The following is a 14486-nucleotide window of genomic DNA, read 5'->3' on the forward strand; positions in this document are numbered from 1 at the left end:
CCAGATTTCGATGTCATCTGTGTGGTATCTATCTTGCCATCTGAATATGATGTCCAATCTGAAGTTACTGAGATCGAAAGTGAGTTCGATCATTTTGATATGGCTGACCCAAAGCCAGTATGTTACTATGTTATGAATAATGGCTGTGTGGAAGAGCAATTAGCTTATTTCGAAAAGCCAGATTTTCAGATGAAAAGTCATCTCAAACCTCTTTTCATCAGAGCAAAAGTTGAGAATGTTGGAATCAACAAAGTGCTCATTGATGGAGGAGCGGCTGTCAACTTAATGCCTCGATCTATGCTCTACAAGATCGGGAAACATGACACTGATCTATCTGCCCACAACATTGTGCTTTCGAATTATGAGGGTAAAACTGGCTATTCTTTGGGAGCCATTCAAGTAGATGTTGCTGTAGGCAGTATAGTTCGACCAACTCTTTTCCTGGTGATACAGTCTAAGGCTAATTTTAACTTGCTATTAGGAAGGGAGTGGATTCATGGAGTTGGAGCTGTGCCATCTACCCTTCACCAGAAGCTCATTATCTGGAGGGAGGATGGAATTGTGGAAAATATAGAGGCGGATCAAAGCTTCTATAAGTCAGAGGTCGATAATGTTACTGCACAAACCTTTGACAAAAAGTTGGCTAACATAGCGCCTTGTGGTGACAAGGAGGCTGTTGTCGAATCGAGTGACAATGTTGTCCACTCTGTCAAACTCCATCCTACCTATGGGTTTATATGGGAGAGGGAGGAAATTAATGCTGTCCCCTCTGAAGATGGAGTCATTCCACCAACTGGGTGGAATATATATGAAGATTAATATGACTAAGGCCACTGCATGGGCCAGAATTACGGCTTATATGGCCGAAAATAGACTAAATACGGCCTTTGAGGCTGAATTTCAACAAAATATGGCAGTTGAAGCCAAGATCGAAGATCATGAAAACAAAGAAACAAAGGATCGAAGACTGGATTGTATTTATGATGATGAGCCGCTGGGTTTTGAGAAAAATCCCATAAGTGAGGCGCCAAAGATGCAGGCTCAAGATCCTTTGGAAGAGGTCGATATTGGAGATGGCTCGATTAAAAGGCCAACTTATATCAGTGCCAATATCACCTCAAGTTTAAAAGAAAAGCTGGTGCCTCTTCTTAGAGAGTTTAAAGACTGTTTTGCTTGGGATTACCACGAAATGCCTGGGTTAAGCAGAAAAATGGTCGAAATGAAGTTACCTATTGAGGAGGGAAAAAGACCAGTAAAACAACTACCAAGAAGATTCGCACCAGAAATCATGTCCAAGATCAAGGAAGAGATCGAAAGGCTGCTGAGGTGTAAATTCATCAGAGCTGCCAGGTATGTCGAATGGTTAGCAAATATAGTCCCTGTCATTAAAAAGAATGGAACTCTTAGAGTATGCATAGATTTTAGGGATTTAAATAATGCTACACCTAAAGATGAATATGCTATGCCAGTAGCGGAAATGTTGGTAGATTCGGCAGCTGGTTTCGAATTTTTAAGCATGTTAGATGGTTATTCTGGTTATAACCAAATATTTATTGCTGAAAATGATGTGTCGAAAACAGCATTTCGATGCCCTGGTGCTTTAGGCACTTATGAATGGGTGGTTATGCCCTTTGGGTTGAAAAATGCTGGGGCCACTTATCAAAGGGCTATGAATTCCATGTTTCATGATTTTATTGACACATTTATGCAAATTTATATTGATGATATAATCATCAAATCCTCCTCAGAAGATAGCCATTTGGATTATCTTAGGCAATCTTTCGAACGAATGAGGAAACATGGATTAAAAATGAATCCATTAAAATGTGCTTTTTGTGTGCGTGCAGGAGATTTCCTTGGTTTTGTGGTGCATAAAAAAGGCATTGAGATAAATCAAAATAAGACAAAGGCTATTCTTGAGACGAAGCCTCCTTCGACTAAAAAACAGCTTCAGTCTTTGCTAGGAAAAATCAACTTCTTGAGGCGATTCATTTCGAATCTAAGTGGCAAAGCTCAGATTTTTTCGCCATTACTTCGACTCAAGAAAGATGAACCATTCAAATGGAATGAAGAGCATCAAAAGGCTTTCGATGAAATTAAAGAATATCTGATCAAGCCTCCTGTGTTAATGCCTCCTAGTCGAAACAAGTTTATGAAATTGTATATTGCTGCGTCTGACAAGACCATTGGTAGCATGTTGGCTCAGGAAGATGATGATAGCATAGAACATGCAATTTATTATCTTAGTCGTGTACTAAATGATGCAGAAACTAGATATACTGCCATAGAAAAACTTTGTCTTTGTCTGTATTTCTCTTGTGCAAAACTTAAGCAATATATAAAGCCTGTTGATGTTTATGTGTATTCTCATTATGATGTTATTAAGCACATGTTGTCAAAACCGATTTTACACAGTAGAATTGGAAAATGGGCTTTAGCATTAACAGAATATTCTTTAACGTACAAGCCTTTGAAATCTGTTAAGGGTCAAATTGTGGCAGATTTTATTGTAGATCACTCAGTGGTCGAAATGTCGCAAGACTATGTCGATACAGAGCCATGGATTTTGTATTTCGATGGTTCGAAACACAAACATGGAACTGGAATTGGAGTTTTAATAATATCCCCCAATAAAATTCCAACTAAATTCAAGTATAAAATCAAAGGGCTTTGTTCTAATAATGAGGCTGAGTATGAAGCTCTAATTACAGGCCTTGAAATTTTAATTAGCCTGGGGGCAAGAAATGTTAATATAAGAGGTGATTCAGAATTAGTGTTGAGGCAATTAACACAAGAATACAAATGTGTTAATGAACACTTAGCAAAATATTTTGTTATAGCAAGTTCTCTTCTGAATCATTTCGATTATATTAACATTGAGCATGTACCTCGACAAGAAAACCGAGAAGCAAATGATTTAGCCCAAATAGCTTCAGGGTACAAAATGTCGAAGGAAAAGTTAACTCGGTTGATCGAAATAAAAGATAAATTGGTGTTACCAGAGCCATTAAGCACTAAATTGCCAATGCCAAAACTTGTGGGGGCAAGTATACCACAAAATAATGAAGATGAAAGTATGAATGATCTTCAGGAAAAAATTCAAATTTTGGCCATTGACAATATGTTAGATAATGATTGGAGAAAGTCCATTATTGAATATTTGGAAAATCCAATAGGCAATGTGGCTCGAAAGATTAAATATAGGGCCTTAAATTACGTGATTATGGGAAATGATTTGTTTAAAAAGACTGCAGAAGGAGTGTTGTTAAAATGTCTAAATGAATCAGAAGCATACTTAGCAGTTTCCCATGTTCACAGTGGGGCTTGTGGATCACATCAAGCAGGCCATAAAATGAAATGGCTTTTATTTCGACAAGGTTTGTATTGGCCTTCGATGTTAAAAGACTGCATAGAATTTGCTAAAGGCTGTCAGGAATGCCAAAAGCATGCAGGGATACAGCATGTACCTGCTAGTGAGTTACACTCCATAATCAAACCTTGGCCTTTCAGAGGATGGGCTTTGGATTTAATTGGCGAAATCAAGCCTGCTTCTTCTAAGAACCAGCGTTATATTATAGTTGGTATCGATTACTTTACAAAATGGATCGAAGCAGTCCCTTTGCCAAATGTTGATCAGGAAGCAGTAATTAGTTTCATTCAAAATTATATTATTTATAGGTTTGGTATTCCCGAAACAATTACCACTGATCAAGGTTCAGTTTTTACTGGACGAAAAATGAAAGAATTTGCCCAAAAAACTGGCTTTCGATTATTAACCTCAACACCATATTACGCGCAAGCAAATGGTCAGGTCGAAGCAGCCAATAAGATTGTAATTAACTTGATTAAGAAACACATTGCCCAAAAGCCAAGAAATTGGAATAAAACGTTAGATCAAGTTCTATGGGCATGTAGAAATTCTCCTAAGGAATCAACTAATACTACCCCATTTCGACTGACTTATGGGCACGATGCTATACTTCCGGTCGAAATACATTTGCAATCAGCTAGAGTACAAAAACAAATGGACATTCCGATCGACCATTATTGGAAAATGATGTCAGATGAGTTAGTTGATTTAGACGAGGAGAGATTAAGAGCATTAGAAGTCTTGACTAAACAAAAAGAAAGAGTTGCTAAAGCTTATAATAAGAAAGTGAAGTCGAAAACTTTTAATGTTGGAGATTTAGTTTGGAAGGTTATCCTGCCTATGGATAGTAAGGATCGAGCTTTGGGCAAATGGTCCCCAAATTGGGAAGGACCGTTTAAAATAATTCAGATCTATTCGAATGGTGCTTATGAATTAGAGGAATTAACCCCTCAGAAACGTACTTTGAGTATAAATGGTAAATATTTGAAAAAATATAAACCAACATTGCTCGAAGTTAAAATAAGCATAGAATAGACAAATAATGGAAACATAAAAATGGCGATAACAGTAAAATTGCCACAAAAGGGCATGTGTCAATATTACATCAAAAGTAGAATCGAAATACAGAATTCGAAATAAAGAAATTATAAGTTCTACTAATGCATGACTAAGTCCTCATATAGTTTCTTCAAGGTGGCCATCTCTTTGCTCAAAACCTGGTCAGCACTCTCCATAGCTCTCGCCTCATCTGCTACCGCTTGAGATGCACTAAAGGCCTTCAGGCCTTCCCTCCCTTTTTCGGCAACCAGCTTCTGAATCGAATCAGCAGCCTTCTCCTGGAGTTCTTTGCGTTTGGCCTGCTCTGTTACAATTTTCTGCCTTAGATCATCGACCTGAGACAGCAAATTTGTAATAGTTGCCTCCCAGGAGGAGATGTTATCATCACAGGCTTTGATCTCAGAAGATCCTTCTTTCGCCTCTTTGGTGAGACGCTCGACTTCACGTTGAGCCGCTCGGGCTTTCTCGAGCAGAAGGATATGTGCCTGTTTCTGGGCATCGAGTCTGGCGCCATTTTCGCGTTTTTTCTGCACAGTATTTGCAAATTGATCGATAATGGACTCGATTTGTATAACTTTGCCCAGAATCTCATCAGAAGTAAGGGGGTTATGCAATTTCTTCAAAAAGTTCAGGTGTCCAAAAGCAGCAGAAGGGTTCTCTTCAATGGATTTAAGTACGTCTGCCCGTGCGTATTCCATTGATAACTTCAAAAGCAGGCAATCTTGGCGTACTGTAGAGGTTATATCAGCATCAGATGAGGACGAAGCACCAGGATTCTTTTCACTTGAGGTGTTGGCTTGACTGGTGTTCAGCAGGAGTCGAAGGGCTGCAGCAGGGTCTTCGTCTTGCATTTGAATGAATGTATCCTCTGCGATCCCTATGCTAGCGGAAAGCTTAGATGTCGAAGACGCTGGGAAAATGTCTGAACCTCCAGCTTCAGCCTCTTGTATGGCCTCTTCATCGGAAAAGTGTTCTTCAGATGAACTTCTCTGACTCGATCCCTGAGGACTGCTGGGTCCAATGCCTTGACCTTCACCCTGTTCCTCAACATTCACTGCATCCGTCTCAGGAGCAGGAGAGGTTCGAGCACATGAGGGTATTTCTTCTACAGAAACATTTTGTTGTACCTGATTCGAATTGTCATGGAAAAGGTTAACAAATAGTTTCGTATTAGTTATGATTAAAATCATATTAAGAATGATACCTCGACGGTAGGGTGTTCTTGTGGTAAGTCCGGTTGTTCGACAAGGTTGCCCATCTCAGCAATAGAGGGAGTAGTTTCTGTTTCAGCGCCGCCAACATCAGTCGAAGGTGGTTGGACGTCAACAGGTTGATTCTCACCTTGTTCTTTTGAAGACTTGGTCTTCTTCTTTTTCTTCCTGACTGGCTCACCACCCTCGACCGTCACAGAAGGTTCAGGCTCGATCTGCTTCACTTTCTTTTTCTTCTTAGGCATTTGAGCCTGGGAATCGCCTGCCTCTGTTTGGTCAGCAGATTTGGTCGAAGTCTCAGGTGATTTTCTTTTTCTTACAAGAGGTCTTTCCTCTTCTTCCTGTGTTATGAGGGTAAAGAAATGTCAGAATATAGACTTAAAAGAGTTATAATATTGACATTAGGAATAAAACTTGCATCTTTTTCTTCGTCGAATTCGATGACCACACGCTTCGAGCGTTTTGAGGTCGTGGTAGTCTCGGTGCTATCATCTTTCTTATGATTCTGAAAAAATAAAGAAATATGAGGCAAAGACGTTAAGAGTAAAAGATAAGTTCAGAAGAGTTACCTTCTCTTCTTGTTTCCATTCTTGGATCTTCACCCGAGTGGGTTTCTTGGGTCTCACATCAGCTCGAGACGTTTCAGCAATTTTCTTTGTCATGATTGTTTTGCCTGAAAGTAAGAATATTAGAAAAGGCAAAAATACATATCAATTTAGAAAAATCAAAGGTTAGTACCTCGAGCTTGAAGGTTTGAGCGGATATTCTCGACCGTTGGTTGTGTAAAACCACTCTCAAGTCTGGAGATCATGACAGTTGTGTCTCCAACCGAACGGCCCGAATAATATTTCTCCCACCAGGTAACAAATCCCATGGTGCAGAAGTGGGAATGGTTGAACTCAAAAGGATGCAGGTTATAGTTTTCATCAAGAGAAATCTTCAAAAATTTCTTGAAAGTCTTTTCTGAAAGATTGGCCCCTCTTATGACGTCTCTAGGATCTTCGAACAAGCTTTTGGGACGGATCTGCGAGAGGCCAAATTGTCTTGAAACCAAATTAGGCTGGTATCCAACCAGGCCTAAATAATTCGATTGAACACCTGTACGACAGGACAGGATCTGTGGATTCAAGTAAAATGACCATATTTCATTCACTTCTTCTTCATTGTCCGGATCGACAGCAGGAAAATCGTCAGTGAACCAGGCCGGGCCGACCTCTCGACTAATGAATGGAGCATGTTGGGGAAGAAACGTGTCAAAACTCAGAAAAATCTTCATGTACTTGAGGAACAGCTTTTGTGGGTTTTGATCGAAGGTCTTGGGTGTTAATCGAAGTGCTCTCTGGCCTTCGATCGAGCGATTGGCAACTTCTTCAGCATAATCTTGTGGGATTATTAATCCCATTTCTTGTTCGAAAGTGGCATTAAGCCACAACTGGAGAAGCCACATAGGCCCAGATACTAAGAAGGAAGACCCATCCTTCGATTTCTTCAGGTCATCGCATGCCTCACCAAGCGATTCGTATAGTACTGCTAACAAGAGGCGTCCAAATCCAAAGCTCTGACCTTCATGAATTTGTATTGCCATTGGAATAAATCTTTTGGCTACTTGCAAGGATTTTGTGCAAAAGACGTAGTGAGATAGCCATAGGGTCAAGAAGGCTACATGCTCTTCATCAGAGACTTCCTCTTCGACCGATCCTTTGTGTTCAGCTATATATTTGGAAAAGGTGTTCTCCTTATATACTAGCTTAATATTATCACTAGATTTAGTGGGATCATAAGTTTCTCCGTTAGGCCTAAGGCCTGTGAGAGCGGCTACGTCTAAGAGAGTGGGGGTCAGCATACCACATTTAAATTGAAAGGTGTTGGTAGAAGACTCGAAAAAATGCATAGCTGCTATCAGCATTTCTGGTCGATATTCAGGACCAAATCGAGAGATTTGTATTAAGTCAAATATGCCATATGTCTTCCAGAAATCCTCATACGCTTGTTCGACTCGATCAAGCCAAGGTATGTAATCCCTATGGGCTATTGACGGGGCGGATCGAAAGAGTTTGTGGGGTTTGCTTAAACAGTTGAAGTTGTAAGGCTCACTATCAAAAATCCTAGGTTCGCAAGTTGGGTAGCAGGGGAATACCTTGTTCATTGAATTCGAGAGTGACTCTTGGTCTGGCAGAGGTCCACCGAAAGCGTAAACTGTCCTTTCCACTGCGAAAGGGATCATCACCTCCGATTCCCAGATTTCTGTGTGTTCGGCGTCACCTTGTGGTTCTGGAACCACCTTCTCTCCGTCGTTCCTGACTGTAAAACGGTGCCATTTCCCAGCAAACGGAACTGCTTGGCCTTGCGACATTGTGAGAAATCTGAAAAAGGATGATTTTCTCGTGAAAGGTTGGGTAGCTGATAGAATCAGTGAGTGAGAGCTTGGGTTCACGGAGAACAATGGCAGAACTCAGAGATTCGGTGAGTTTGATGATGAGAGGAATAACGATTATCTGGAAATAGGAAGGTTTCGCCGGAAATAATGGAAGCAAGGAAGAAGAAGAAGGGTTTCAGAAGCAGAGAAGAAGAAAGGTTTCGGGGTTTAGGAAGCAAAGAAGATGAAGGGGTTTCTCTGAGGTTTTTTGGCGCTATTTATGGAGGTTTTACTTTAAAAAAGGGAAAATAATATGATAAGAATCAAGGGTCAGAAATCAATCACATCAGATTTCCCTTTTTACTCCCCAGCGTGACACGTGTCCCACTCTGCCTAGAAAGGTGGAATTAATGATGGGTAATGGAGATCGAGGCGACGGTTACACAGTGAATGTGCGATCATGACGTCGTTCCAGTGAAACTGTTAGAAGAAGAGAAAAAATGTCAACTTCTCATCTTTCTTCGATCTCGAGTCGAAGCAGACATTTTTTGGGGGCAATTTGTTAGCCCATATTTTCGATGAGCTAAAATGTGCTATAAGTATGCATTGGATGTCGTCTCGAGGTTCGAAGCATATTACAGAGCAAGAGCCTGGTCAGGACCTGCTCGAATCGAAAAGAGAGGAGAGTCTTTAAGAAGGAATTCCCAGGTTCAAAGGAGTATTTACGAAGTACAAAGCTAAGACAAGAAAGAGGACTTCGAGCTATTGGGCAATTCGAACTGGTGTATGGACGAGTCGAAGTCGAGGCAGCAAGAGTTCTGGACTTAGCGTAATTTCTGAACAAATCTTCATCAAATCAGTTCGATCTCGAGCAATGTGGATAACCGTTCTAAGGAGCAGTTATGTGCATATGAGATGTACGTGGCAGGACACTTGGCATTAGGATAGTGTTCGACCGTTAGGGCAGTTTATTTTCGAATGCCTATATATAGCAATTTTTAGTTAGGTTTCATGGTCGCAATTCATTTATACAAATCCTTATACACTCAAAGTACCCAGCGCAGAGAGAAACGAGTACACAAGGAGAATGTATGTTTGTTTGTGAACCATTTTAAATTTCTGTAGACTTTACATTTCGAATGCAATGCAATTTACGCTTCACTTTATAATTCCTGTCTTTTAAATGGTTCATTTGATCGAATGAACTCACTGCTCTTCTACATTCTGCAATTTTCCTTTCCTTGTCAAGTTACTTCCAGCATTTCGATTTCTGTTAAACAATTTTTCTTTCTGTAAATTTCGAACCAGTAAACGTTTGTTGCAATGATGAACATCAAAAAACTTGACATTTTAAAGCAAACACATAATTGACATGCTCCTGAGATTCACTAGTTGGTCTCGCAAGCAATTAACTTAGACTAGCGGTTGTTTACCAAATTCCAGTGTAAACAGGTGGATGTACTTCGCTGGATGAAGTGGAAGAGATAACACCATCATCATCTCCTTTCTCTAGATTCTCAGACTCATAATTCCCATTTTGAAATTTCTTGAGTGCTTCCAGAACTTCATCCATAGAAGGCCTTAATTCATTGTCTCCTTGCACACACCGAAAGGCCAACCCTGCTACTGAAGTTAGCATCCTTTTAACTACTTGGTCTGACTCAAACCCCAAGGATGGGTCTACAAGCTCACTAAGCTTTCCTTTTTGAATCTTTTTCATGGCAAGATTTGCCAAGTTAACTTCATCTCTTTCCCTGGCTGCATCAACTGCTGGCATGGATGATATCAGCTCAATAAGCACAACCCCAAAGCTATACACATCACTCTTGTCCGTGAGCCTGTAGAATTGGAAATATTCAGGGTCAAGATACCCCGGAGACCCTTGTGGAGCTGTGGAGACATGGCTTACATCATTGGGGAGCAATCTTGAAAGCCCAAAATCTGCTACCTTAGCCGAAAAACTAATGTCAAGTAAAATGTTGTTGGTTTTGACATCACGGTGGATGATGTTTGAAGCATGGAGATAGGTCAATGCAGCAGCAGTGTCTATGGCAATTTGCATTCGAATAGGCCATGTCAACAAACCAACCCTTGCTAAATCACCATGGAGATGGCTAGCAACTGTGCCATTAGGAACGTATTCATATACAAGCAGTAGCTCTTGGCCGTGACGTGAAGTGCAGCCATAGAGGGACACAAGATTTCTGTGGCGTAGGCGAGTAAGGATCTCAATTTCATTCATAAACTGCTCCACTCTCTTGTAATTGTGCTCAAATAGATGCTTGATTGCAACTTCCCTTCCATCTCTTAGTGTTCCTGGTTTTTGAAAGATCAAAGCTTAAGTGAATCAATAAGACTGAAAAGTGATTCTACTTAAAGTAGAAATTGAATTGAGACATATAGTATATTAATTAAATGCATGCTGACCATAGTAAACAGTGCCAAAGCCTCCATCTCCTAGTTTTCTAGTGGGGTCAAAATTGTTTGATGCTTCTTGAAGTTCCTTGTAGGAGAAAATGGGTACCCCAAAGAAGATCCTGTCATTCTCTGTGTCACGACTAGGGTAGGGATCAGCATTAGTGATGCTGGATTGACCATATTTCCGTTTGCAGTGGCGTAACGTGAGGAACAACCCGAATATGATCCAAGGTCCTACGCCGGTGCCTTCAAAGTTCAAAAGTTGCGGTCTTTTAATAATTATTACTAGACTGACAATTTTTTTTGCTACATAGTTGGTTTGACAATTGACAGAGATTGACAGAGTGGGGTAGAAAAAACTTCATGGATAGTTAGTTTATAAGAGTCATGCTGACTAATGTCTCTGATTAAAGAATATACAACTTTGATTAAAGAGTATACTAAAAAGATTTTATTAGTAACTACTTTAAAATATGGCTGTAAAAAAAACTACGTTAAAATATGCTAAAAATAATGATGAGTGAAAATATTTTTTATTTTTAATTCTTTTCATTTAAGGTACTAGTTAACAATTTTTTCTAGAATCAATAATTAAAAGTAACTTACCCAGTAATGAAATTAAAGGAATATATTAACTATATCATCTAATCGTAATTTGACATATACAATAAATTTATTGATTTTTTAATAATAATCTTTTTAAAGTCATATTTACCTTTTTTTTATCAGTTGATAATATAATTTTTTTACATAAAAATAAAACTCATCAAATTAATATGTTAAGTGTTTCTAACACTTTGTGAGGAGAAAATTCAAACCAATTTTTTTTTATAAGAATCAATCTATGTATTATTTTTATATATAAAAAATATTTTTAATTATGAATTAAATTTATCTGTTATTAGGACCATTTTTGGCAATTTTACTTCATCTCTTCAATATATAAAAAATATTTTACATGCATGCCTAGCAAATTAAAATTAAAGTGATAAATATACTATCAATAATAGAGATTAAAAAATTAAAGATAATAAAAATATTTGCAAAAATAATGAAAGTATGTCTTGTTAATGTTTAAGATGATTTTGTTAAAAAAATTTAATTTTAAGATAACTTATCTCTTTAATTTATAAACTTTAGGATTCTTATAAAAAGGATTAAATGATCAAAGTGTTGCTTGTTTAAGTAAAACTAAACTCGGATCCTTTAAAGTAAGATATTGAGTTTAATTTTATGTATAAAAAATATAATTGAAACAAGAAATTTTATTAAACATAATTAGTCAAATTTTTTCCACAAAAGTTAGTTAACAATAAAGTCGGTAGACATTTAGTTCGTGCTAATAAAATTTTTTAAAAGCACTATGCACTAATACTATAGTAAAAAAAAGGATTGGATGAAGTGTATAGAAAATAATTGTTTCATTAAGGTTAGGAAAAAAATAAAAAGTGTAATGTTAATTTTGGTGCATTTATAGGCAAACTAAATATTGATAACGCACAAGATCATAGGTGAAATTAATTTTGAATAGATATTTTAATTGTGTTTAACAGTTAAAATAACTATTTAAAATTAATTTTACTTAACTTTAACAGAAATAAGCCTTAAATATAGAAGCACGATATATTTGAATGTTAAAATTTGTACGTCACCTAACATCAATGCTAGCTTCCGAGTCGAAACTCTAGTTTTCCTGCATCATTTAAAAGCAGCAGTTGATCCCAGTTAGATAACAAAACAAAGTTCTATAATACAGTCAAGTCACTTGAATATGTATATAATATAGTATTAATCAAGCAGGAATTGATTTTCTAAATTTTAACTGTTGTGTTGAGGGGGAGAAACATGCGGAGTTAACTTGTTTTTTAGCAGTAGTTCAAACAAAAAAAGTGTGAAGATTGTAAGAAATCTGGTTGTATACATAAATATATTCATGCAACCATTAAGCTTTTTGAAGTTTTGTTAAGGTATTACCTCTTGGCGCAATAAAAAGTTCCGTTGCTGTCAAGTCGGCAATGGTCTCCTCTTTCTTCATTATAACACTGGTGACATTCACTTGAAAACTGGAATTCAAAGGTAATTTCAGCATTTAAAAATCCAAATGGGTTTTTGATGAACTGAGAATCTTGTCTGACAGGAAGTTTAACCATAGAACATAAGGAGATTAAAGAGCGCAGGGACTGATCATAATAGGATGGAGGGGCAAAGTAAAAAACAGAGGAAGGACATCTGGTACTGGTATAGTTGATGAAATCATTTGTATAGTTGATGAAGTCATTTGTATGGTTGAGTTTGTGTTGATGGCGGCTGCAATTGAAGGTGCTTATATTGTTTTGCAAATCAAAATAACCCATAGGAGAGGAAGGAGGGACAGTAATATTATAGTTGAAGACCGCACAACTACCATTTTCCAGAAGCTTGCTGAACTCCATATCAATAATGGAAATACTTCTAGGGCGGCGACCATGACTACTTACATGTGTAACTTGGAATGGTTTTCCCTTATTGTTCAACTGGACATACTTCACTGATGTTTGGTTAGGATCATTACAGCCTTGGATTGCAAGAACACCACAATTGTGGCGTTCTACAGTGGTGAAAGGGAAGCTAAATGTCCCCAAAGTTCCACAGTCAAATGAGTCTGGACAATCATCATGGTGCCCATTAGCATTCCCAGCGGAGAGAAGAACCACCATTACACAAGAAATCAAAAGGATTACATACACCAGAGACATTTCCACCTCAGAAAATAGAAGCACCACAACCATGGAATGACTATACTGGTTGCATACACCACAGTTCTCACACTCAAGCCATGATAAATAATAATTCTTATGGGACTCCAATACTGCCTATACTGTTTATATTTCGGCGATCGTATCTCACTATATATAAGAAGAGAGTTTGAACGCGGGGCTAATAATTTTAGGAGTTTTGATATGGTTAATTTTTTAACCAATCAATTTATGTCTTCTTGCTAATTATTTGTTTTTAAATTAGTACTGGATTTTTTTAAAATTATAACTTTTTAAAATTAGAATATATAATTAAAGATAACTTTGAAAGTTTAAACCCTAAAATCTTTTTAGTTACTTTTAACTCTTTTTATATAAAAAAAAACCCTTTTGGGTTTTAGGGTTTAAATTAATTTTTTTTATAAAAAATATTGAAAGTAACTAAAAAGATTTTAAGATTCAGAATTTTAAAATTACTTTAATAAAAAAATTTAATTTAAAAAGTTATACTTTTAAAATTTTAAAAAATAATAATCAAGAATTAATTTAAAAAAATAAAAAGTAATATATAATTTGTTTGATTAAAAATTAACAGTATTAAAACTTCTCAAATTATTGTGTCATCATAAAAAGTATCACATAAAAATATCCTTTTTAAACCAATTGATACGCCAGTTGACTGCTAAAATTATTACACAAGTCTTAAAGCATGCCGTCTCTTTTAAGAAAATATTTTTTTAATTTTACTTTTTTAAATCAACTCTTGAAATTATTTCCCACAACGAGAGATATTCTCAAAGTTTCCCACTGTATCCCGTTTCTTAATATCAGGTCAAAGTCGGACCAATACCTGTATAACTTGATTACATGACTACTCATATATTGTTGATTCTCTGCGGTTGACTAGTTAAACTAAAGTGCAGAATGTGATTGTTTTCTTGGAATTTGATTTTCGAAGATCGCTTTCTGATAATATACAGGTCAAATTTGAAATTGTGAATAATACTTTCATGCACCTTGTTGGTCCTGTCTGTGCACTCAAGATTTTTAAACCCTAAAATCTTAAAAATTGCTAAAAAAAATAATTAAAGTGTTTAATACTATATTCTTATTTAAATGGTTTTAACTAGTTATTGAATAACTTTCATGCATGTTTAATAAATATATTTTAATTTTTTTTCCTGAAATAAATATTTTTAATAATTTTGCCCAACTTGAATTAATTAAATTGTTCTTGTGGAGCCCATTTATCTAAGATTACAACCATTGGTGGAGATAGTCAGCGTTTTCGTCTGCGCACCAATTATTTTGAAAATTCCACACGCCAAAAAATCAAA

At 37.0% G+C, this 14486-nt stretch overlaps 1 protein-coding gene across 1 annotated transcript; it reads right to left on the reverse strand.

Moving 5' to 3' along the window:
• Positions 1-8992: 8992 nt before the first annotated feature.
• LOC100788638 (LEAF RUST 10 DISEASE-RESISTANCE LOCUS RECEPTOR-LIKE PROTEIN KINASE-like 1.1) lies at positions 8993-13273 on the reverse strand. Its single transcript, XM_041013247.1, has 4 exons — positions 12389-13273; positions 12067-12107; positions 10424-10660; positions 8993-10312 (listed from the first exon to the last, which is right to left on the reverse strand). The coding sequence occupies exons 1-4, from the start codon at positions 13180-13182 to the stop codon at positions 9426-9428; spliced, it is 1959 nt and encodes a 652-aa protein (XP_040869181.1). The 5' UTR covers positions 13183-13273; the 3' UTR covers positions 8993-9425.
• Between the last annotated feature and the right edge of the window lie 1213 nt (positions 13274-14486).

Source organism: Glycine max, chromosome 20 (genome assembly GCF_000004515.6).
Source record: "Glycine max cultivar Williams 82 chromosome 20, Glycine_max_v4.0, whole genome shotgun sequence".
Classification (NCBI taxonomy): Eukaryota; Viridiplantae; Streptophyta; class Magnoliopsida; order Fabales; family Fabaceae; genus Glycine; species Glycine max.